This window comes from Saccopteryx leptura, chromosome 7, assembly GCF_036850995.1.
Source record: "Saccopteryx leptura isolate mSacLep1 chromosome 7, mSacLep1_pri_phased_curated, whole genome shotgun sequence".
NCBI lineage: Eukaryota > Metazoa > Chordata > Mammalia > Chiroptera > Emballonuridae > Saccopteryx > Saccopteryx leptura.
The window spans coordinates 18,970,739-18,989,069 of NC_089509.1; the positions used below are offsets into that span (position 1 = coordinate 18,970,739).

Consider the following 18,331-nt stretch of genomic DNA (forward strand, 5'->3'; position numbering starts at 1 on the left):
GATTGAAAGATAAACACAGATTGAAAGTAAGGGATGGAAAAAAATATTCCATAAAAGTGGGGAAAAAAAAGCTGAGGTAGCAATACCTGTACCAGATAAAACAGACTTTAAAACAAAGGCTATAGAACAAGAGACAAAGAAGGACCCAGCAATTTCACTTCTGGGTATTTATCTGAAGAAACCCAGCATCAATCAAAGACACATACATATCAATATATTCATTGCAGTAGTATTTACAATAGCCAAGATATGGAAGCAACCCAAGTGTCTACTGTGAGGTTGGCTGGCAATGGGGGAAGGTCATGTGAGGAACCAGGCCTGGGAATTTTGGCTGGAACTGCCCACACCCATGCGCGCCAAAAGAAACTTCCCAGGAGCCCTTTGAAAAAAACGACCACTTGTCAGCCAATGAAATTTTGCCCTGTTGTATCAACTCGCCATCACCCTACCGACCCTATAAATTCCCCCCTCCCCCTTTTGTGGACCAGAGAACCTCGTGGAGGATGCGCACTACTAAATAAAGCTTTTGCTATCCACACTTTGTGGCTACGCCCTTCTTTCTTCCTCAGCAGGGAAAATACCTTACATCTATCAACAGATGAATGGATCAAGAAGTGGCACATGTATACAATGGAATATGACCCAGCCATAAAATAGAGAATTCAATCTTGCCATCTCCAACAACATGGATGGACCTAGATGGTATTGGGCTGAGTAAAATAAGTCAGACAGCTTGACTAGGCAGTAGTGCAGTGGATAGTCAGCCTTGGACATAGAAGACCCAGGTTCGAAACCCCAAGGTCGCTAGCTTGAGCGCCAGCTCATCTGGCTTGAGTGTGGGGTTGCTGGCTTGAGTGTGGGATCATAGACATGACCCCACAGTCACTGATTTTAGCGCAAAGGTCGCTGTCTTGAAGCCCAAGGTTGCTGACTTGAGCAAGGGGTCATTCGTTCTGCTGAGCCCCCTGCTCAAGGTACATATGAGAAAGCAATCAATGAACAACTAAGGTGCTGCAATGAAGAACTGATGCTTCTTATCTCTCTCTCTCTTCCTGTCTCTCTGTCCCTCTTTCTGTCTCTCACACTAAAAAAAAAAAAAAAAAAAGAAAAATGCCATATGCTTTCACTGATATGTAGAATCTAAAACCAAAATAAATATGCAGAACAGATACAGACTCAGATACAGAGAATAATTTTATAGTTGCTAGATGAGAGGTGGGATTGGGAGGCTGGATGAAAAAGGTGAAAAGATTAAGAAGTACAAATTAGTAGTCACAAAATAGTCAAGGAGATGTAAAGTACAGCATAGGGAATATAGTTAATCATACTGTAATACCTATGTATGGTGTCAGATGTGTACTATATTTATCAGAGTGATCACTTAGTAAGTTATATCTAATCATTGGCTTGTACACCTGAAACTAATACAGTATTGTATATCAACTATAATTGAGAAATAAAATATTAAAAAAAGAAAAGATTCAACCCAAGCAGTAAGTAAAAGGAGGGAAGTTCCAAGAGCAGCTACAGCTTGGGCACATTGAACCATCTAATAGCCCATGGAATACACTTCCATATTTTGATCTTGTTGCCTCCTGGATTATCAAGGGGCATAGGTGACCCTTACAGCTTATAGGTTTTGAGCTTCAAAATTATTGTGGTTCCTTTTTTCAAAGGATCAACCACAATGGCTCTGGGAAACTTCCACTAAATGGCAAATCGCTCTTGCAAATCAATGGACAACTTTATACTGAAACTGTCAACTTAAAATCAGCTCAAAATCTAGAATTATATGCCATTATCATGGCTTTTCAGCATTTGCCATATTCCACCTTTAATCTATATACAGACAGCAAATATTTACTTATGGTGTTTCCACTATAAAGACTGCTGTCTTAGGGACAAATGCTGATGAACTATTTCAGCAGTTCCTCCTTCTTCAAAGACTTGTATGTCAACATAGAGCTCCATGTTTTATAGGACATACTTGAGCTCACTCCATGCTCCCTGGAGCTTTAGCACAAGGGAATGTCCTTTCTTTTCTTTCTTTCCTTTTTTTTTTTTTTTTTGTATTTTTCTGAAGTTGGAAACGGGGAGGCAGTCAGACAGACTCCCGCATGCGCCCAACCGGGATCCAGCCGGCACGCCTACCGGGGGGGATGCATTGCCCATCTGGAATGTTGCTCTGTTGCAACCAGAGCCATTCTAGTGCCTGAGGCAAAGGCCACAGGGCCATCCTTAGCGCCCTGCCGGCTTTGCTCTGGTGGAGCCTTGGCTGTGGGAGGGGAAGAGAGAGACAGAGAGGAAGGGGAAGGAGAGGGGTGGAGAGGCAGATGGGCGCTTCTGTGTGCTCTGGCCGGGAATCGAACCCAGGAATCCTGCACGCCAGGCTGACGCTCTACCACTGAACCAACCAGCCAGGGCCTAGGAATGCCCTTGTTGATCAAGCTACCCAAAAGAAAATTATTTGGAGCAACCATGACAGATCGAGCAATTCAGTCTCATACTATTCATCACCAGAATGCTGCAGCCCTGTGTAAACAATTTCTACTTTCTCGGGAAGCAGCACGGCAGACTGGGAAATGTCCAAGGGGTCCTATACTACAATACAATCTGCCCTTTCATTTGGAGTTAACCCTCAAGGATCCCTACCAGGACAACTTTGGCAAATGGATGTTACTCATATACCTTCATTTGGCAAACAGTCCTATGTCCACGTTACAGTGGATACATATTCTGGATTTATAGTAACCTCTGTCAGAACAGGAAAGGCTGCTAAGCATGTTATAGCTCATTGTCTGTATGCATTGTTCTATTATTGGATTTCCTAAACTGGTTAAACTGAAAATGCTCCTACATATGGAGCAAAAGCATTTACTGTATTTTGTCATTCTTACAATCTTTAAAGTTAAGGTATTATTAAAGTGTACCCAGAAAATATTTTAAGGTCAATTTAAAAAAATTTAAAAGGGCGTAGTCATATCCTGGAACTCCTACAGGTCTACCATATCATGCTTTTTACTTAAAAAAATTTTAAATTTCTTTTGAATGCTGATGAACAGGAGACGCCAAATCTTTTTCTCCTGCAAACTACTACCTTCTTTATTTGATCCAGCTAATAACACTGTTTTGTCTTTTTCCAAATAGCTCCAGATATATGGAAAAGATTTATATAGGCGGATGGGGATCCTCAAACCCCTCAGCGAGATCTTCTGAGCATGGCTTTTAAGATACCAAGAGGCAGAAAAAGCCCAATAGAGATCAGGGGAACTACCAGCTTTTAGGATATGCCCTTAAAGGCTCCAATGCCCCAAAGGGGTCTCATAGGATGCCATCTGGGTCCTGCTTCAATAGTGGAAAGGAAGGTCATTGAGCTAAAGCCTGCCAGACTTACATGCCTCTGCTGTAAGGAAACAGGGACACTGGAAAGTAGGCTTCTCCCTCACTCCTCTAAGGGAGGGTTCGGTCTCTTTCAGCCCTGCTCCAGCCACCTATGACCTAACCTTGCCCAGAATGCTGGGGTTTGCCACTGAAGGCTGAAGGTGCCCAGGGCCGTCGGCCCCATCTACGACACTGTGGACGAGCCTAGGGTCTTTCTTCCAAGAAGCAGGTAAACTGATCTCATTTGCACAAGGGCCACTTAACTATGTCTGGCCTGAATAGTCAGGTTTTTTATTCTTCCCTCGAAGATCTCTGTTGTGGGTGTTGATTGTCCTATTTTCTGCTGCTTTGTTTAATATATAGTGTTTCCTTTATTCCTCCTACCTCAATGCCCCACTCATATTTCAGGATGGGACCTACTCCTAATTTAGAGCTCTCTTTCCCCCTTTTGCCAACTTCTATTATGAATCTACCTTTGCCACCCAGCTTAGTGTATCCCAAGGTTCTCTTTACCAAGCCACAGTGCAGAGCTCCAGGGAAAAGCAACCTGGTCTCATCTCTCCAGGCAGAGGAGAACAGAAGCTCCATATCCATGCATGCTGCAAATGGCATTTCCAGTCTACCTGAATCATTACCAGCTAGAAGCAGCGGTCATTGGGACTTGGACGTGAGCAGCAAAGTATAGAACTGTGACAACAATTCCAGTACCATGCGGACTTTTCCTGGATGTGGATTTTTCCTGGACTCCTTGTGACAGCTCCTAACAGACTGAACTGGGGTTGGGTTGCACTTTTCAGGGATTTGGCATGGTGTTGGGGCCAACTTGGACTTGGTGAACATGTTAAGGACACTACTCTTTTATGGATTCTTGCTGTATTGGCCAAGAGTTTGCTTAAAGGCTTTAATCACTGTAAAAAAAAATAGAAGACTAGATAAAGAAGATGTGGCACATATACACCATGGTATACTATTCCGTCATAAGAAATGATGACATCGGATGACTTACAACACAATGATGAGATCTTGATAACATTATATGGAGTAAAATAAGTAAATCAGAAAAAAAACAAGAACTGCAGGATTCCATACATTGGTGGGACATAAAAATGAGACTAAGAGACATGGACAAGAGTGTGGTGGTTACGGGGGACGGGCGGAAGGAAGGAAAGAGAGAGAGGGGAAAGGGGAGGGGCACAAAGAAAACTAGATAGAAGGTGACGGAGGACAATCTGACTTTGGGTGATGGGTATGCAACAGAATTGAATGACAGGATAACCTGGACAATGTTTTCTTTGAATATATGTACCCTGATTTATTGATGTCACCCTATTAAAATAAAAATTTATTTATAAAAAAAAAAATAAATAAATAAAAGCAGGGAAGTTCTAGGAAGTTAAACGTAGAAGCAAATGCACTCATTATTTAACATGCCTGCTAGGGAAAAGAAATCATAAAATCAATGGTTATGGGTGAAGTGAAAAATGTTTACTAGTCTTTTTTAATGTTTAATGTGTTTATTGCATTTAATTCTAAAAATTAAACTTTTTAAAAAAGCCAACAGATAGGAGGAAGGGGTGAAGTACAAAAACAACCAGATCAATGGAGCATAAAAACTGAGAAAAGAAATTCTAATTCAAGATGGAATTCAAAAGTTTAAGGAAAAAAAAAACTAACAAAAAATAGCAAAAAAATAAAACAATATTAAGTATACAATAGAAGATGAGAGAGCTTGCTAAATTTATAAATTACAGAATATCTATATACAAAAATTTAAAAGAAATCACTCAGGAAAAATATTTGCTGAATGACATATAACCTACATGAATTAATATCTTTAATATATAGAGATCTTAAAAATTTATAAGTAAAAGACATTGAGATACCATAGATAAAAGGGCAATGGAGCCTGACCAGGCGGTGGCGCAGTGGATAAAGCGTCGGACTGGGATGCGGAAGACCCAGGTTCGAGACCCCGAGGTCGCCAGCTTGAGCGTGGGCTCATCTGGTTTGAGTAAAAATTCACCAGCTTGGACCCAAGGTCGCTGGCTCAAGCAAGGGGTTACTCGGTCTGCTGAAGGCCCATGGTCAAGGCACATATGAGAAAGCAATCAATGAACAACTAAGGTGTCGCAACGCGCAATGAAAAACTAATGATTGATGCTTCTTATCTCTCTCTGTTCCTATCTATCCACCTGACTCTGTCTGTCTCTGTAAGAAAAAAAAAAAAAGGGCAATGGACTAGAACAGATAATTTGAAAGGAAAAGAAAAAACCCTAATAAGGAAAAAAAATGTTACCAGAAATTGAAGTGATTCAAGTTGAAGCAAACAATGACAACATTATTTAGCTCTCAAATTAGCAAAGCTTTAAAAATAGGTGATATTATCCAGTGCTTGGGAGAATTCAGTGAAAAACGTTCCTTCATACTTGCTGATGGCAAGGTAAACTTGCCCCAACAGTTATAGAGAACAATTTAACAATGGTCTTTAAAAGGCTTAAAGATGTTCTCTTGGACTCAAGAAATACACTTCTTAGACTATGTTAATTAAATATGGAAAAAGTCTTAGTGGCAAAGAGGTACTATTGAAATTTTTATTTTCTATTCTAAGAAGCAAGTATGTAATTTCTCAGTTTAGCGAAATGTTCTTACTGCATTTAAATTAGAATAAAAATTTTATAGGACAGATAAATCAACTGCTAAATATCACTTATCTTTCTTCCTGGAACTCTCTAACCAGAAGACAGAGTATAGAAAGAGTCAATGTTCAAAACAGCTGAATGAATTCACTATTTTCAGACAGTTTAAATTTAAGTCACAAACAGTTAAAATTTTGTGTTGAATTTTGATTCTTAATTAAGAAGCACTGTATTTCTTATTTTTCAGAGGAGTACTATTTCAGAAAAATGTAAAGTTGGAAACTTTATAGCACCAGGAGTACAATCTGTTTCTGAGCTAATGAACAAATGTAGTAGGTAGTCAGGAAATAAAAGATTGTTCTCATCTCCATGATGGTGATGGCTCCTAATGAAGTGGGCCTTGGTGGAAGAACTAAGTTATCAAAGATGTGATGCAATCTTACGTTTTAATCTCTTCTTATACTGTTGTTTAGCTTGCCAAGCTCCTGAATTCATTACTTACATATGTATGTACCTTAACTTCCTAATTCTCAATGTTAACCTTTTCCTTCATCATTTATGTTAATAGAGAATAAAGCAGCAAAGACCTGTTTTAAACACTTTCCACTTGTTATTTTCCCTAAAATATTCTTGCATGGATGTAAGCTGATGTTCTGACCTTTGGTATTAAAAATCCTAAATTATCTGTTTACCAAAATAAATTAGCTATTTTGGAAGTATAAGTAAGTTTCTAGGAAAAAGAGTGTTGAAAGAGAATTATTTTATGCCAATGACCTCCATATAGTAGGTATAAAATTTTGAAAGGAACCACTGATATTTCAATTACTCTTTCAAGATTCAAGACTTAAACTCATAAGCTTACACAATGGAGGGAAATTAATTTTAAACATCTCATTAAGAGTTAAAAATTTCTCCTTCCTCCTATAGTAAAACACTTGATTTTAGGAATGAGATAGGTACAAATTTACTGTGACAAATCTAATTTTAATATTTAAGAATGTATAAAATACTGCCAATTTAAAGCAAAATATGCAGATATTTGTTAAATAAAAAGACTTGCTTTTGTTTGCATAACATAGTTGTCATACTTCTGACACTATGATTTTGACACTTCCATTTCCTTATTTATGATTTCTTACTGCTTTGCTCTACATAAATTACTAGCATGGCTTGTTTTTACCAGTCCAATTTTAATGTGTCAAAGCACATAAATGATTTCTAATAAGTCATATTTACTGACATTTTTCCAATGTAAGATATGGGAAGAAAGGAATAGCAGCAGAGTTCTGTAATTTCAAAGTATAAGATTTTATTTATTTTTTAAGATAATCTACTTTGGCAAAGTAAAAAACATTGACAATTACTATTAGCGAGATGTGGAGAAAGTGGTACTGTCACATACTTGTGGGATAACTAAATAAAGATTTTTTGAAAGGCTATTTTGGAATTAGAAATTTTAAATATGGATATGCATACCCTTCCACCCAGCAGTTTCACTTTTAGATATAGATCTACAACTAGTATTATGGAAGAAGCTCCAAGAAAAACTGTTCAGTAAAAATTTAAAAAGTTGTAGGCCCTGGCCAGTTGGCTCAGTGGTAGAGCGTCGGCCTGGCTTGCAGAAGTCCGGGGTTTGATTCCAGGCCAGGGCACCCAGGAGAAGCGCCCATCTGCTTCTCCACCCCTCCCCTTCTCCTTCCTCTCTGTCTCTCTCTTCCCCTCCCGCAGCCGAGGCTCCACTGGAGCAAAGATGGCCCGGGCGCTGGGGATGGCTCCTTGGCCTCTACCCCAGGCGCCAGAGTGGCTCTGGTCGCAACAGAGCGACGCCCCGGAGGGGCAGAGCGTCGCCCCCTGGTGGGCATGCCGGGTGGATCCCGGTCGGGCGCATGAGGGAGTCTGACTGTCTCTCCCCGTTTCTAGCTTCAGAAAAATACAAAAAAAAAAAAAAAAAAATTAAAAAGTTGCAGAGTAACATGTAAAATATGATGTTATTTACATAAGACAAATTAAAACACACACACAAAAAAGCTATGTATCAGTGTGTATGTGCGCCTGTTTATACATACATTAAAAAGGAAGATTTTTGGAAAGACACAGAACAAATTTTTAATAGAAAAGATTGGCCTGATGAGAGCATTGGCGTGGGATGCTGAGGACCCAGGTTCAAAACCCCAAGGTCACCAGCTAGAGCACAGGGTCACTAGCTTGAGTGTAGGATCCTAGATATGACACCATGGTCGCTGGTTTGAGCCCAAAGGTCGCTGGCTGGAGCAAGGAGTCACTGGGCTGGCTGGAGCCCTCCAGTCAAGGTACAGATGAGAAAGCAGTGAATGAACAACTGAGGAATTGATGCAAGGAGGAATTGATGCTTCTCATCTCTCTCTCTTTCTGTCTGTCCCTGTCTGTCCTTCCCTCTCCCTCTCACATGCATGCTAAAAAAACCCAGAAAACAATGAAGCAGAGGATAGGCAGTCAAGAAGAAAAAGAGAATTACCATTTCTGTAATCTTTGAAAAATTCATGTGAAAATATTAATTGGGTAACTTACAACTTAAACATACACATACACATAAACTTAAAAACAAAATAAGTTTTTCCGATTAAAAATTATAAAGATCAGATTCATGCAAAATTCCAAAAAAAAAAAAAAAAAAAAGGAAACTTAACCAGTATAATACTAAAAAAATACCACCCACACCTTTGCTAAATTCAGTTTAAGAATCTACAAATGGTTCTACATTAAGAAACTTTTATTGTAAATCATTACAGTTACATGTAATTGATTCTTGTTATTTGTGGTAGTTATGTTCTATAAAGTCTCCAGGAATAATGAATTAGCAAATATTGAACCACTCCTCCTAGGGGAAATACAGAGTTATGTTTCTCTAAGCCTCTGGTCACAATATTTCATCAGTTCATCAATACATAACCTTGTTTTGTGGGTTTCTGTTTAAAGACACCTTAATTAATACATAGAATTGATTCACTAACACTGAACTCATAGCCAGTAAAACCTCATGCTTGAATAAAGCTTATATAACACAGGTATCTTATCCATAAGGCATATCACATTCTTCTTGCACTTATGAACACTAGAAAACTTGGGGGCCATTTTTAATAGCCAAATCACCAAAAAAAGCACAAAACTGTTAAACAGATTGTAAAAAGGACACCTGATTATGAGAGCTGATTCAAGAAGGCAGAGCTTCACCGTGTGTGACCTAAGCTGGGAATGTGTATACTGGGCAACTCCTATTTTTTTGCCACTTTGCATACATGCATGTCTATGAACAACAGTGAAAGCACTCCCTATATTGACTTGCGGGTTAAAAATACATTTTAGCAAGTAGGTAAACTTGTAAATATACAATCTATAAATAATGAGGACCACTGTATTTTTAATTTTATGGAAAATTTCAAACCAACAAAAAAGTAGAAAGAATAGTGCAATGAACTTCTACATAAATACACTCAATGTAACTTATATTTTGAGAGAAAAATTGCTGGAAAAAGATCTGGTAAAATGTCATATCTATTTCTAATAACAGAAAACTTGGATTAGAAGAAAACTTCTTTTAATGCTTTTTAAACTCTGGCATTGCTTTCTAATGACATTTTATGAAGAATACCTAAAGTCATGAAATAACTCATAAGGAGTTTAAATCTCTGGTGTGTGAAAAATCCTTTATTGTGGGAATCCCTAGAGGACTAGAAAGAATCTACTAATAATTATAAAGAGAAACAACAAAAAATAAGATCAATATTTGAAATCATTATTAGTGAATGATACCAATTTATCAACCTACAATCCTCATTCATTTTAATAATCAAGTCATGGCTATTCTTGTCTCAACTTTAACCCAATCCACATATCTTTCAATGCCTGTACTATGTTGAAGCAAACCCCAGCCATAGCATTTCATCCATATATAATTAAGTATAAATCCCTAAGAGAGATCATTTTAAAAATAACGCTACCACATTATTACCTCAACTAAAAAATGATTAATTTTTTAACATCAAATATTCAGTCAATGTTCAAATTTCCAAGAGTCTCAAGTATCCTTTTTTTAAACTATATATGTTAGGATCCAAATAAGAGATTAGTTCAGAGATATCTTGTCTGTTAAATCCATAGGCTCCCCCTCTTCTTTCAATTTATTTGTGCAAGAGAGAAGGTTGTTTTTGCCCAGTAGTTTTCTACTGTCTAAATTTTGCTGACTGCACACTCATTGTCATTTAATATGGTGCCTTGTCCTATATTTTTCCTACAAGTTGGTAGTTAGAGCTAAAGGCTCAATGAGATTCAGGCACAATTTTTTTAGGCAAGACTACTTCATTGGGTGGTATTGTGTTCTTTCATGAATAGCTATAAAATATTTCTTGTTCTCTTTATTGTGTTGTTAGTAATCACTGATGATCAGTGTGCCTAGATAATTTACTAGGGATAAAATGGTGATGGTCTAATATCTTTTTTCATTTTATTGTTGGAATAATTCTCTAAAGATATTTCCTTAATATATGTATGTGTATATATATATTTTATGTGTGTATGTATGTGTATGTGTATATATATATTTTATGTGTGTATGTATGTGTATGTGTATATATATGTACACACACACATATAATACACACACACACATATATACATACCTACCATTTGGTTAGCCAGTGATATACAATTCATAGAGAAATGATACTTTCTCTTTATTCACCAGTTTTAAAAATAATGAGATGTTCCAATGGTGACCAACTAGGTTTTTGGTTTGTTTGTATTAGCATTATTATATACTACGGATTTAAACATATTGGTATGTTTCAATTCACTGCAGTAATCCTTATTGATATTCAAATTGTACTACTTTGGGGATGGGTGTGAAGAGAGGTATTCTTGGTTCAGCCAAGTAGCATGCATTCTTTACATATCTGCTAAATAACCATGGTTAGGAAACAAGTACAATACCTATTTTGGACAGAATAAAGCTTCCACTAAGGGGAGAAAGTAAATTAAGGATTACAATACAATGTGATTTATCTGTTGGTAGATGGCCAACTTTTCAGGAAGGCAAATCAACATTTTTTAAAAAGTATTCTCAAAGTCTATTAGTATTCCTCTACTTAGGGGGAGAATAGACAAACTCAGAGTAGTGATCCAGAGTGAGATATGTATAAAATGTTGGAATTTTAAAAATGAGACTATATTAATTCTTTTTTTTTTTCTTTTTAACGCAAGAGAGAAAGATATAGACAGACAGAAAGAGAGAGAGATGAGAAGCATCAACTCGTAGTTGCGGCACTTTAGTTGTTCATTGATTGCTTTCTAATACGTGCCTTGACAGCGGGCCCACCTCAGCCAGTGACCTTTGGGCTCAAGCCAGTGACCATGGGGTCATGTCTATGATCCCATGCTCAAGGTGGCGAACCTGCACCCAAACTGGTGACCTCAGGGTTTTGAACCTGGGTCTTCAGTGTCCCAGATCAACTCTTTAGTCACTGCTCTACCACCTGGCCAGGCGAGCCATATTAATTCTATAATAAGTATTTTAAAAAATGCACAATTTAAGAAATGCAGTGACATAGATGTATTAAATACCACAAAAGCAACGAACTCTTAGGGAGATAGAAGGTATCTTACAAAGCTTCTGGAGTTTGTCTGTATTCCACCAATTCCTATGGGAATGTAGTCAAAGAGTTTTATCATTCTGAATCTCAGTCTCCCCATTTATAAAGTGGAACAGCAATGTCTGTTCTGCCTACATCAAAAATTTGTAGGGATGATCAAATGTGAAAGTGTGAAAAGCATAAAGTTATAAACCAATATGTCATTAATATTTTTAGATAATTCTGAATACTAGGCTAGGACAATCTTTATTAAGGTACTACGGTTTTATCTAAACTACACTTATATCTTTTCTCTGTCGTTAATGTTAATGCTAAATTCTTAATACTGTCCAAAAGAACTCTCTACAATGATAAAAACATTCTGTATTTGTGCTGTCTATGGAATATTGAAGCCACTAGCTACTGGGGCTTTATTAAGCACTCAAAATACATCTAATGACTGAGCTACTGAATTTTAATTTTAATAACTACATGTAGCCCAATCTTAGCCTTATCTCTCTTCTACCATTCTCCCTATCTAAATATTACAAGTATAAGAATATTAACAAGTGAAAAGCTTCTCAAAAACATTCTTCACTTTGAAAAATTAAACTTTTGAGAAATGCTAAAACAGTACATTAAAGTCTTAGATTTCATCTGAGTCTTGAAGGTTAAATTATATTTAAGGATGTTTCATAAGAACCTAAAGTTAATTAACCACAGGCTAATATTTTACAGTGATTTAAGAAAGAAAACAGGTATTTTTGTTTTAAAAGATTTACTTTGGTCTGTGAAATACAGGCAAAGCAAAAAATGCAGAGTCCTTACTTATGAAAGGGCTTTCTGTAGTCATTAATGCAGTCTTACCTTTAGCTCTGCTTGTATGAACCCTTGCACGCACCCAAACAACTTCGTCAGCTTTTTGTACTGTTAAATCATTAATCCGAACCAAAACTCGATCTGCAGCACATAAATGAAACAATTTTTATAATTCAGAATTTACGAGATCATAATTACTTTGATTTGACAGCCTGCATAAGTACTTGGTATTATTTTAAATCTTTTTCAAACTCTGACACTATTGTTTTTAATCACCCTCCATATGCAATTTGCCTCATTTTATGAATTGTACTTTCTAAATATATCTCTAAAATCTACCAAATTCTCTTTTACCTTCACTGCCACCATCCCAAACCAAAGTACTATTACCTCTTGCCTAAGTAACAGCAAAACCCTTCTAACTGGCAGTCCCCTGATCCTCTAATTCAGTGTACACTGGAGTCAGAGTTTCAAAATGCAATACTGATGAACTCTTTAATGACTTATAAGGCCAACTACAGTCTACCTTCACCTGCCTTTGCCTAAGTGGATATGGTAATCTGGGTTGCCTTCCATAGTATGTAAGTTAGCTAGCAATAGGGGAGGATTCTCTGCCAGGCCTGGAAAGTCATGGTACCCCATTCCCTGGGACACAGTGACTCATCCAGGGAAAGGCATGTTGCTCAGACTGAGCTCATCAAAGTCCTTCTCTGGGACTTAATATACAGATACTGGTAATGAAGCTCTCTCCTGGGTGCCTGGGCTGAGGTGGTATAGGCCCACTACCTATGTTTGTAGGATGACAGAATAAGGCCAATAACCGAAGGGAAGCAGAGCCAAGAAGTGGAGACAGAAAGCCTTGAAGATACTGCTCAAGCCTCTAGAGCCAATCAGGCCTTCGGCCACCTCACCTTGCTCCCTATAGTTAAGTAAGCCAATATATTCTGGCTGTAAGTGAGGCCCCAGAGTTATGTCCCCCAATACTAATAACAAAGAACTATATCCATTTAGAGTCCCCCAAACAAGAAAACTGTGACAAAAACAACTGTTATGGGAAGACAGTGATATGAGGAAGTCATTTTACTTCTTAAATATGCAATAATTTGACTATTAAAGAAAAAATTTAATGATTAATTAAAATCAGTAACAGACACGACATCACATCAGTATAATAAAAGATCTCTTTCTTAAGGGTTATGCTGTCTAATCAAATTTATCAATATCTTTAAGAGTAAAAACCTAGCTACTGCAATACTAAGGGATATAAACTGAAATTAAAATATAAATGTATTTTACCTACTTTGTCTAGAAGTACTTATAATGGGTCTCTTGAAGCAAAGATGTAGCTCAGAGAGAACATGATTTACAGGAGAATACAACGGTTCTCACTGCCCAAAGCAGAGAATGAATTAGAAATTTTTAAGCCATTGGAAATCACAAGTGAATTTCTCCAAAACTTTGTCAACAGACCTTATGAATGAAACCAACTTTCATGTCTATTATGTAAACTCAGGCAAAAGAAAGTGTAAAAAACAAGACAGACAAGACAGCGTAACAAAATGAAAAGACAGACTGGGAAATGCCAAAATTGAAAAAGCCAGCGACTTACTAACAAAGCAATAAAAGTCAAAATCAAAGGAAACATAACATAAATCTGAGTACTTACAAATAAACATCATGATTATGGTAATTTTAAAACTACTTTGAAAAAAAAAAAAGAGTGATGACCCTTCTTTCATGTGGTATTTCCACTAATAAGCACACGGGTTTTCAACCTTTAACATATATATCTACATGGACATGAGGCACGTCACACTCCACGGGTATGATTGGCTTGGCAATGATTAGTGGTAGGATTTCAGTTTGAAAAACTACTGTCTCTTCTATACTTTTAAGTCATTGGTATTAGAATAAAGAAGTCTGGAGAATGGAAGAAAATAGGGGAGGAGCTATGCCTGAGCAACCTATTAGGATTTCAGCAGAGGGAAAACCAAGGCTAAATTTTACTGTTCTGTTTTTGTAATCAGACTACATACAGTGTGTCCGTAAAGTCATGGTGCACTTTTGACTGGTCACAGGAAAGCAATAAAAGACGATAGAAATGTGAAATTTGCACCAAATAAAAGGAAAACCCTCCCAGTTTCTGTAGGATGATGTGGCAGCATGTGCGCATGCACAGATGATGATGTAACACCGTGTATACAGCGGAGCAGCCCACAGCTATGCCAGTAGAGATGTGGATGGTACAGAGGAAAGTTCAGTGTGTTCTGTAGCTCGCTAAATTCGAATCCGTGACCAAAGTGCAACGTGAATATCGGCGCATTTATAACAAACGCCACCACATAGGAATAACATTACTCGGTGGGATAAGCAGTTGAAGGAAACCAGCAGTTTGGTGGAGAAACCCCGTTCTGGTAGGCCATCAGTCAGTGATGAGTCTGTAGAGGCTATACGGGATAGCTACCTAAGGCGGCCTAAAAAATCTGTGCATGAGCCCATATCAAACTGCACTGAATAGATATGAAACTGGGAGAGTTTTCCTTTTATTTGGTGCAGATTTCACATTTCTCTATAGAAATGTGAAATAAATCGGAAATCGTCTTTTATTGCTTTCCTGTGACCGGTCAAAAGTGCACCATGACTTTACGGACACACTGTAGTTTTTTTTCCCTCTGGTGGCGAGAGCTTGTTAAGTGGAAAAGAGTTGTCTGGATTTGCCAGCCAAATGGGAACAATAATTACGGAAAGGAGAGACTGGGGATTATGTAACAGATTTAAATTTTTGTGAGCTTCTTTGTGTTAGAGCTCAAGGAAGTCTAGTTCAGGAAGATAGTTAAGCTAAAAACAAAGTCTCAAATGACCCCCTTGTTTGCCCTGGTGGGGGAATGTTGTCTCCAAACTATATTACATCTATCCCATTTTATATTCAATTATTTTGCTTCACCATCTTTATCTTTTGAGAATGGTTAATTTTTCGCAAATCATTTTGGTCTTTTATTGAAAGCTTTTCCAAAAAAGTTGGAAAAGAAATGAGTTTGTTATCATGCAGTAAATTAAATCCAAAAAACCAGTACAACTAACCTAAACATATGTTATTTCCAAAGCATAAAATTCAGACAAGTACTTAAGCACTTTCAATGAGCCAGAACTTAAAGGTCTGCTATCGTACCAAAGATTAAAATACGTAATTTCGGGTGTCTTCCAAAAGAAAAATGATTTTTAAATAGTTGAGTAAGATAACCTGTTGACACAACAAAAAGAATTTTTAAAAAAAGGCAAATGTTTACAAATAGGAAACTTACAGATCTGAGAGAAAGAAATCTAATAAAGTCAAGGGGGAAGAGTAAAGAAGATAGCTTCCTAAAGCATGCAAAAAGGTTGCATATAATAAAGGTGGTTATTATTAACCGTTCCTTCATCTCTTGGACCCGAGTTAAATCTTAAATATTTTGCCCAATCACTTAAGAATAGCTTTTTAATATAATTTAATACTTAAATATATTTATTTAATGTATTTCCTTCCCTTTGTAGATTAGGGACCCTACACTGACAATGTTTGTACAGGATTATGACATATCCTTGGGTTAGTACTGTCATTTAAGTGTTTCAGAGTTATACCAAGCTTCATTAAAACTTCATGAAGAAAAAAAAAAAAACTTCATGAAGAGTTTTTCTGGAATTAGAAGGAAAAAAAACCCTTTATTATGACATACCTACTAACCTGATTTTTCCTGTGACTGTATCATTGAAGATACTCCATATCTTTCTTTAGCATAATCCTACAAAAAAATTTTTTTGTATTATGACTCTTTATTTAACAATAGCAGAGAAAACACATAAATACAAACAGAATGTAAAATAAATTTGTTTTAACTTTCAGGACCATTTTATTAATTCAAAGAGTCATAGTTTTATTTAATTTTTAATTTTTTTTTTTTTACAGAGACAGTGAGTCAGAGAGAGGGATAGATACGGACAGACAGGAACGGAGAGAGATGGGAAGCATTAATTATTAGTTTTTTTCGTTGCGACACCTTAGGTGTTCATTGATTGACTTCTCATATGTGCCTTGACTGTGGGCCTTCAGCAGACCGAGTAACCTCTTGCTCGAGCCAGTGACCTTGGGTCCAAGCTGGTGAGCTTTTGCTCAAACCAGATGAACCCGTGCTCAAGCTGGCGACCTCAGGGTCTCGAACCTGGGTCCTCCACATCCCAGTCCGATGCTCTATCCACTGCGCAACCGCCTGGTCAGGCTAGAGAGTCATAGTTTTAAAGTGTGGAAATCTGTATATCATTTACACATGTACTGTATAGAAAAAGGGTAAGCACCCAGTTTCTGGTTAGCTTGTTTCGAAGATCACTACTCTTAGATGCATATACCATACATAACAGCACTCTTGGATAAAGATAACCCCAGCCCTTGTGGAGGGAAACAGTTACACCAGATAGCATTAGGGCAGTATAAATAGGTTACTACTCAGCAACTCTTACACCACCATAAATCATTCTTAAAATGATTTATTCTGCCCTGGTAGGTGCTCAGTTGGTTGCAGCATCTTCCCTGTCCACTAAAGTTGTGAATTTCATCCCGGGTCAGGACACATACAAGAATTAATGAATGAATGCATAAATAAGGGAAACAACAATCGTTATTACTGTCTCTCCCTCACTCTCTCTCTCTTCTTCTCTCTCAATAAATAAAAGTCAAAATGACCTATTATGTAGTTTAGCACAAATTCATAATACTACAACCAAAAAATTAGGAGCTGGGTAGTAATTAAAGGCTCAGGTTTAATACAACACATATAATTTGGAGGATGGTATCCGACTTTCATTTCTGGAAAACACTGAAGGACCACTGATTATGAGAATTACCCACATGATTTTGGATCACTTCATCTCACATGCATTCTCTGCAAACGTCCTATCTCACTGAGTCATTTAAACGAAGAAAGAAAATGAAAATGATGTTTCTTTAAAGCTGTCACACGGAAAATGGTGATTAAACATAGTGTCTGACTGTTTCACAAAGTACTGTAACTACTTGCAAAACATTAGGAGCACAAGAGCTGAGTAAAAATCGATTACTAGTGGGCATTACAATTCTCGGGATGGTGGTGGTGCTGGATTACGTGAAGGTCGTGCTAACTCAGGGGCAGGGTGCATCACCACCCTACCCCGCGGCACGCTTCTCGTAAGCCTGGCTGTAAGAAAAGCGACCCGCCGTGAGTCTGGCCACGCAGGTCGGGCAAGGGTCCTCAAGTCCCGGTGAGGGCTCTGGGCGCCGGACCCAAACTCGCGGCCTGCAGGCAAGGTACCGACAGGGACCCGTGGGGCAGGGCCCCGCTCACCGCACTCCCACCCGCAGTGCGATCCGGCCCCGGCCTCTATCCTCCCAGGCCCGGGCAAGGTGGAAACCCACTTCCGCCGCGTCCATGACCTCCCGCGGCTTCTCCTGCGACTTGCGGCCGGCGCTGGCGCTGGGCATCGGGACAGCGGACGGGGGCAGCGGTCACCACCCTCCTTCGAAGACTTCCGTAGGGCAGGCCAGAGGGGCTTCTCCTTCCCCACAGTCTCCGCCCTTCTCGCACTTCTGTTACCGCTCACGCGTTTGGCCTCCTCGTGGAGGTCGGCTCCGAAATACCGCGACAGCGCAACTCTCTCGAGATCTTGGAGCGCTGTAAGGCTGGAGGCCTCGCGCGCCGTGGCCTCTTCTTGCCCCGCCCCTACGGGGAGTTTAGCTGCGGTTGGAGGGAAATTTGGGAGTTGGTTGTCGTCTCGCGGGATGGGCTGTGAGGGCTGAGGTCCTAGTGTGCCAGTCGTCGCGTTTTCGAACTTTTCAGCCCTCTACCAGCTGCGAGTTATATTCTGTTCTTTTTTCAGCCCTATCTT

At 38.4% G+C, this 18,331-nt stretch overlaps 1 protein-coding gene across 1 annotated transcript in view; it reads right to left on the bottom strand.

Annotated features, from left to right (window-relative positions):
• Positions 1–18,093, bottom strand: part of DARS1 (aspartyl-tRNA synthetase 1) — a 62,847-nt gene extending 44,754 nt beyond the window's left edge. Inside the window, exons 1-3 of the mRNA XM_066345805.1 lie at positions 17,862–18,093; positions 16,161–16,218; positions 12,488–12,580 (exon numbers count right to left, since the gene is read on the bottom strand). Of these exons, the coding sequence (XP_066201902.1) occupies positions 12,488–12,580; positions 16,161–16,218; positions 17,862–17,927 (217 nt within the window). The 5' untranslated portion in view covers positions 17,928–18,093. The remainder of the gene's footprint in view (positions 1–12,487; positions 12,581–16,160; positions 16,219–17,861) is intronic.
• Positions 18,094–18,331: the final 238 nt, after the last annotated feature.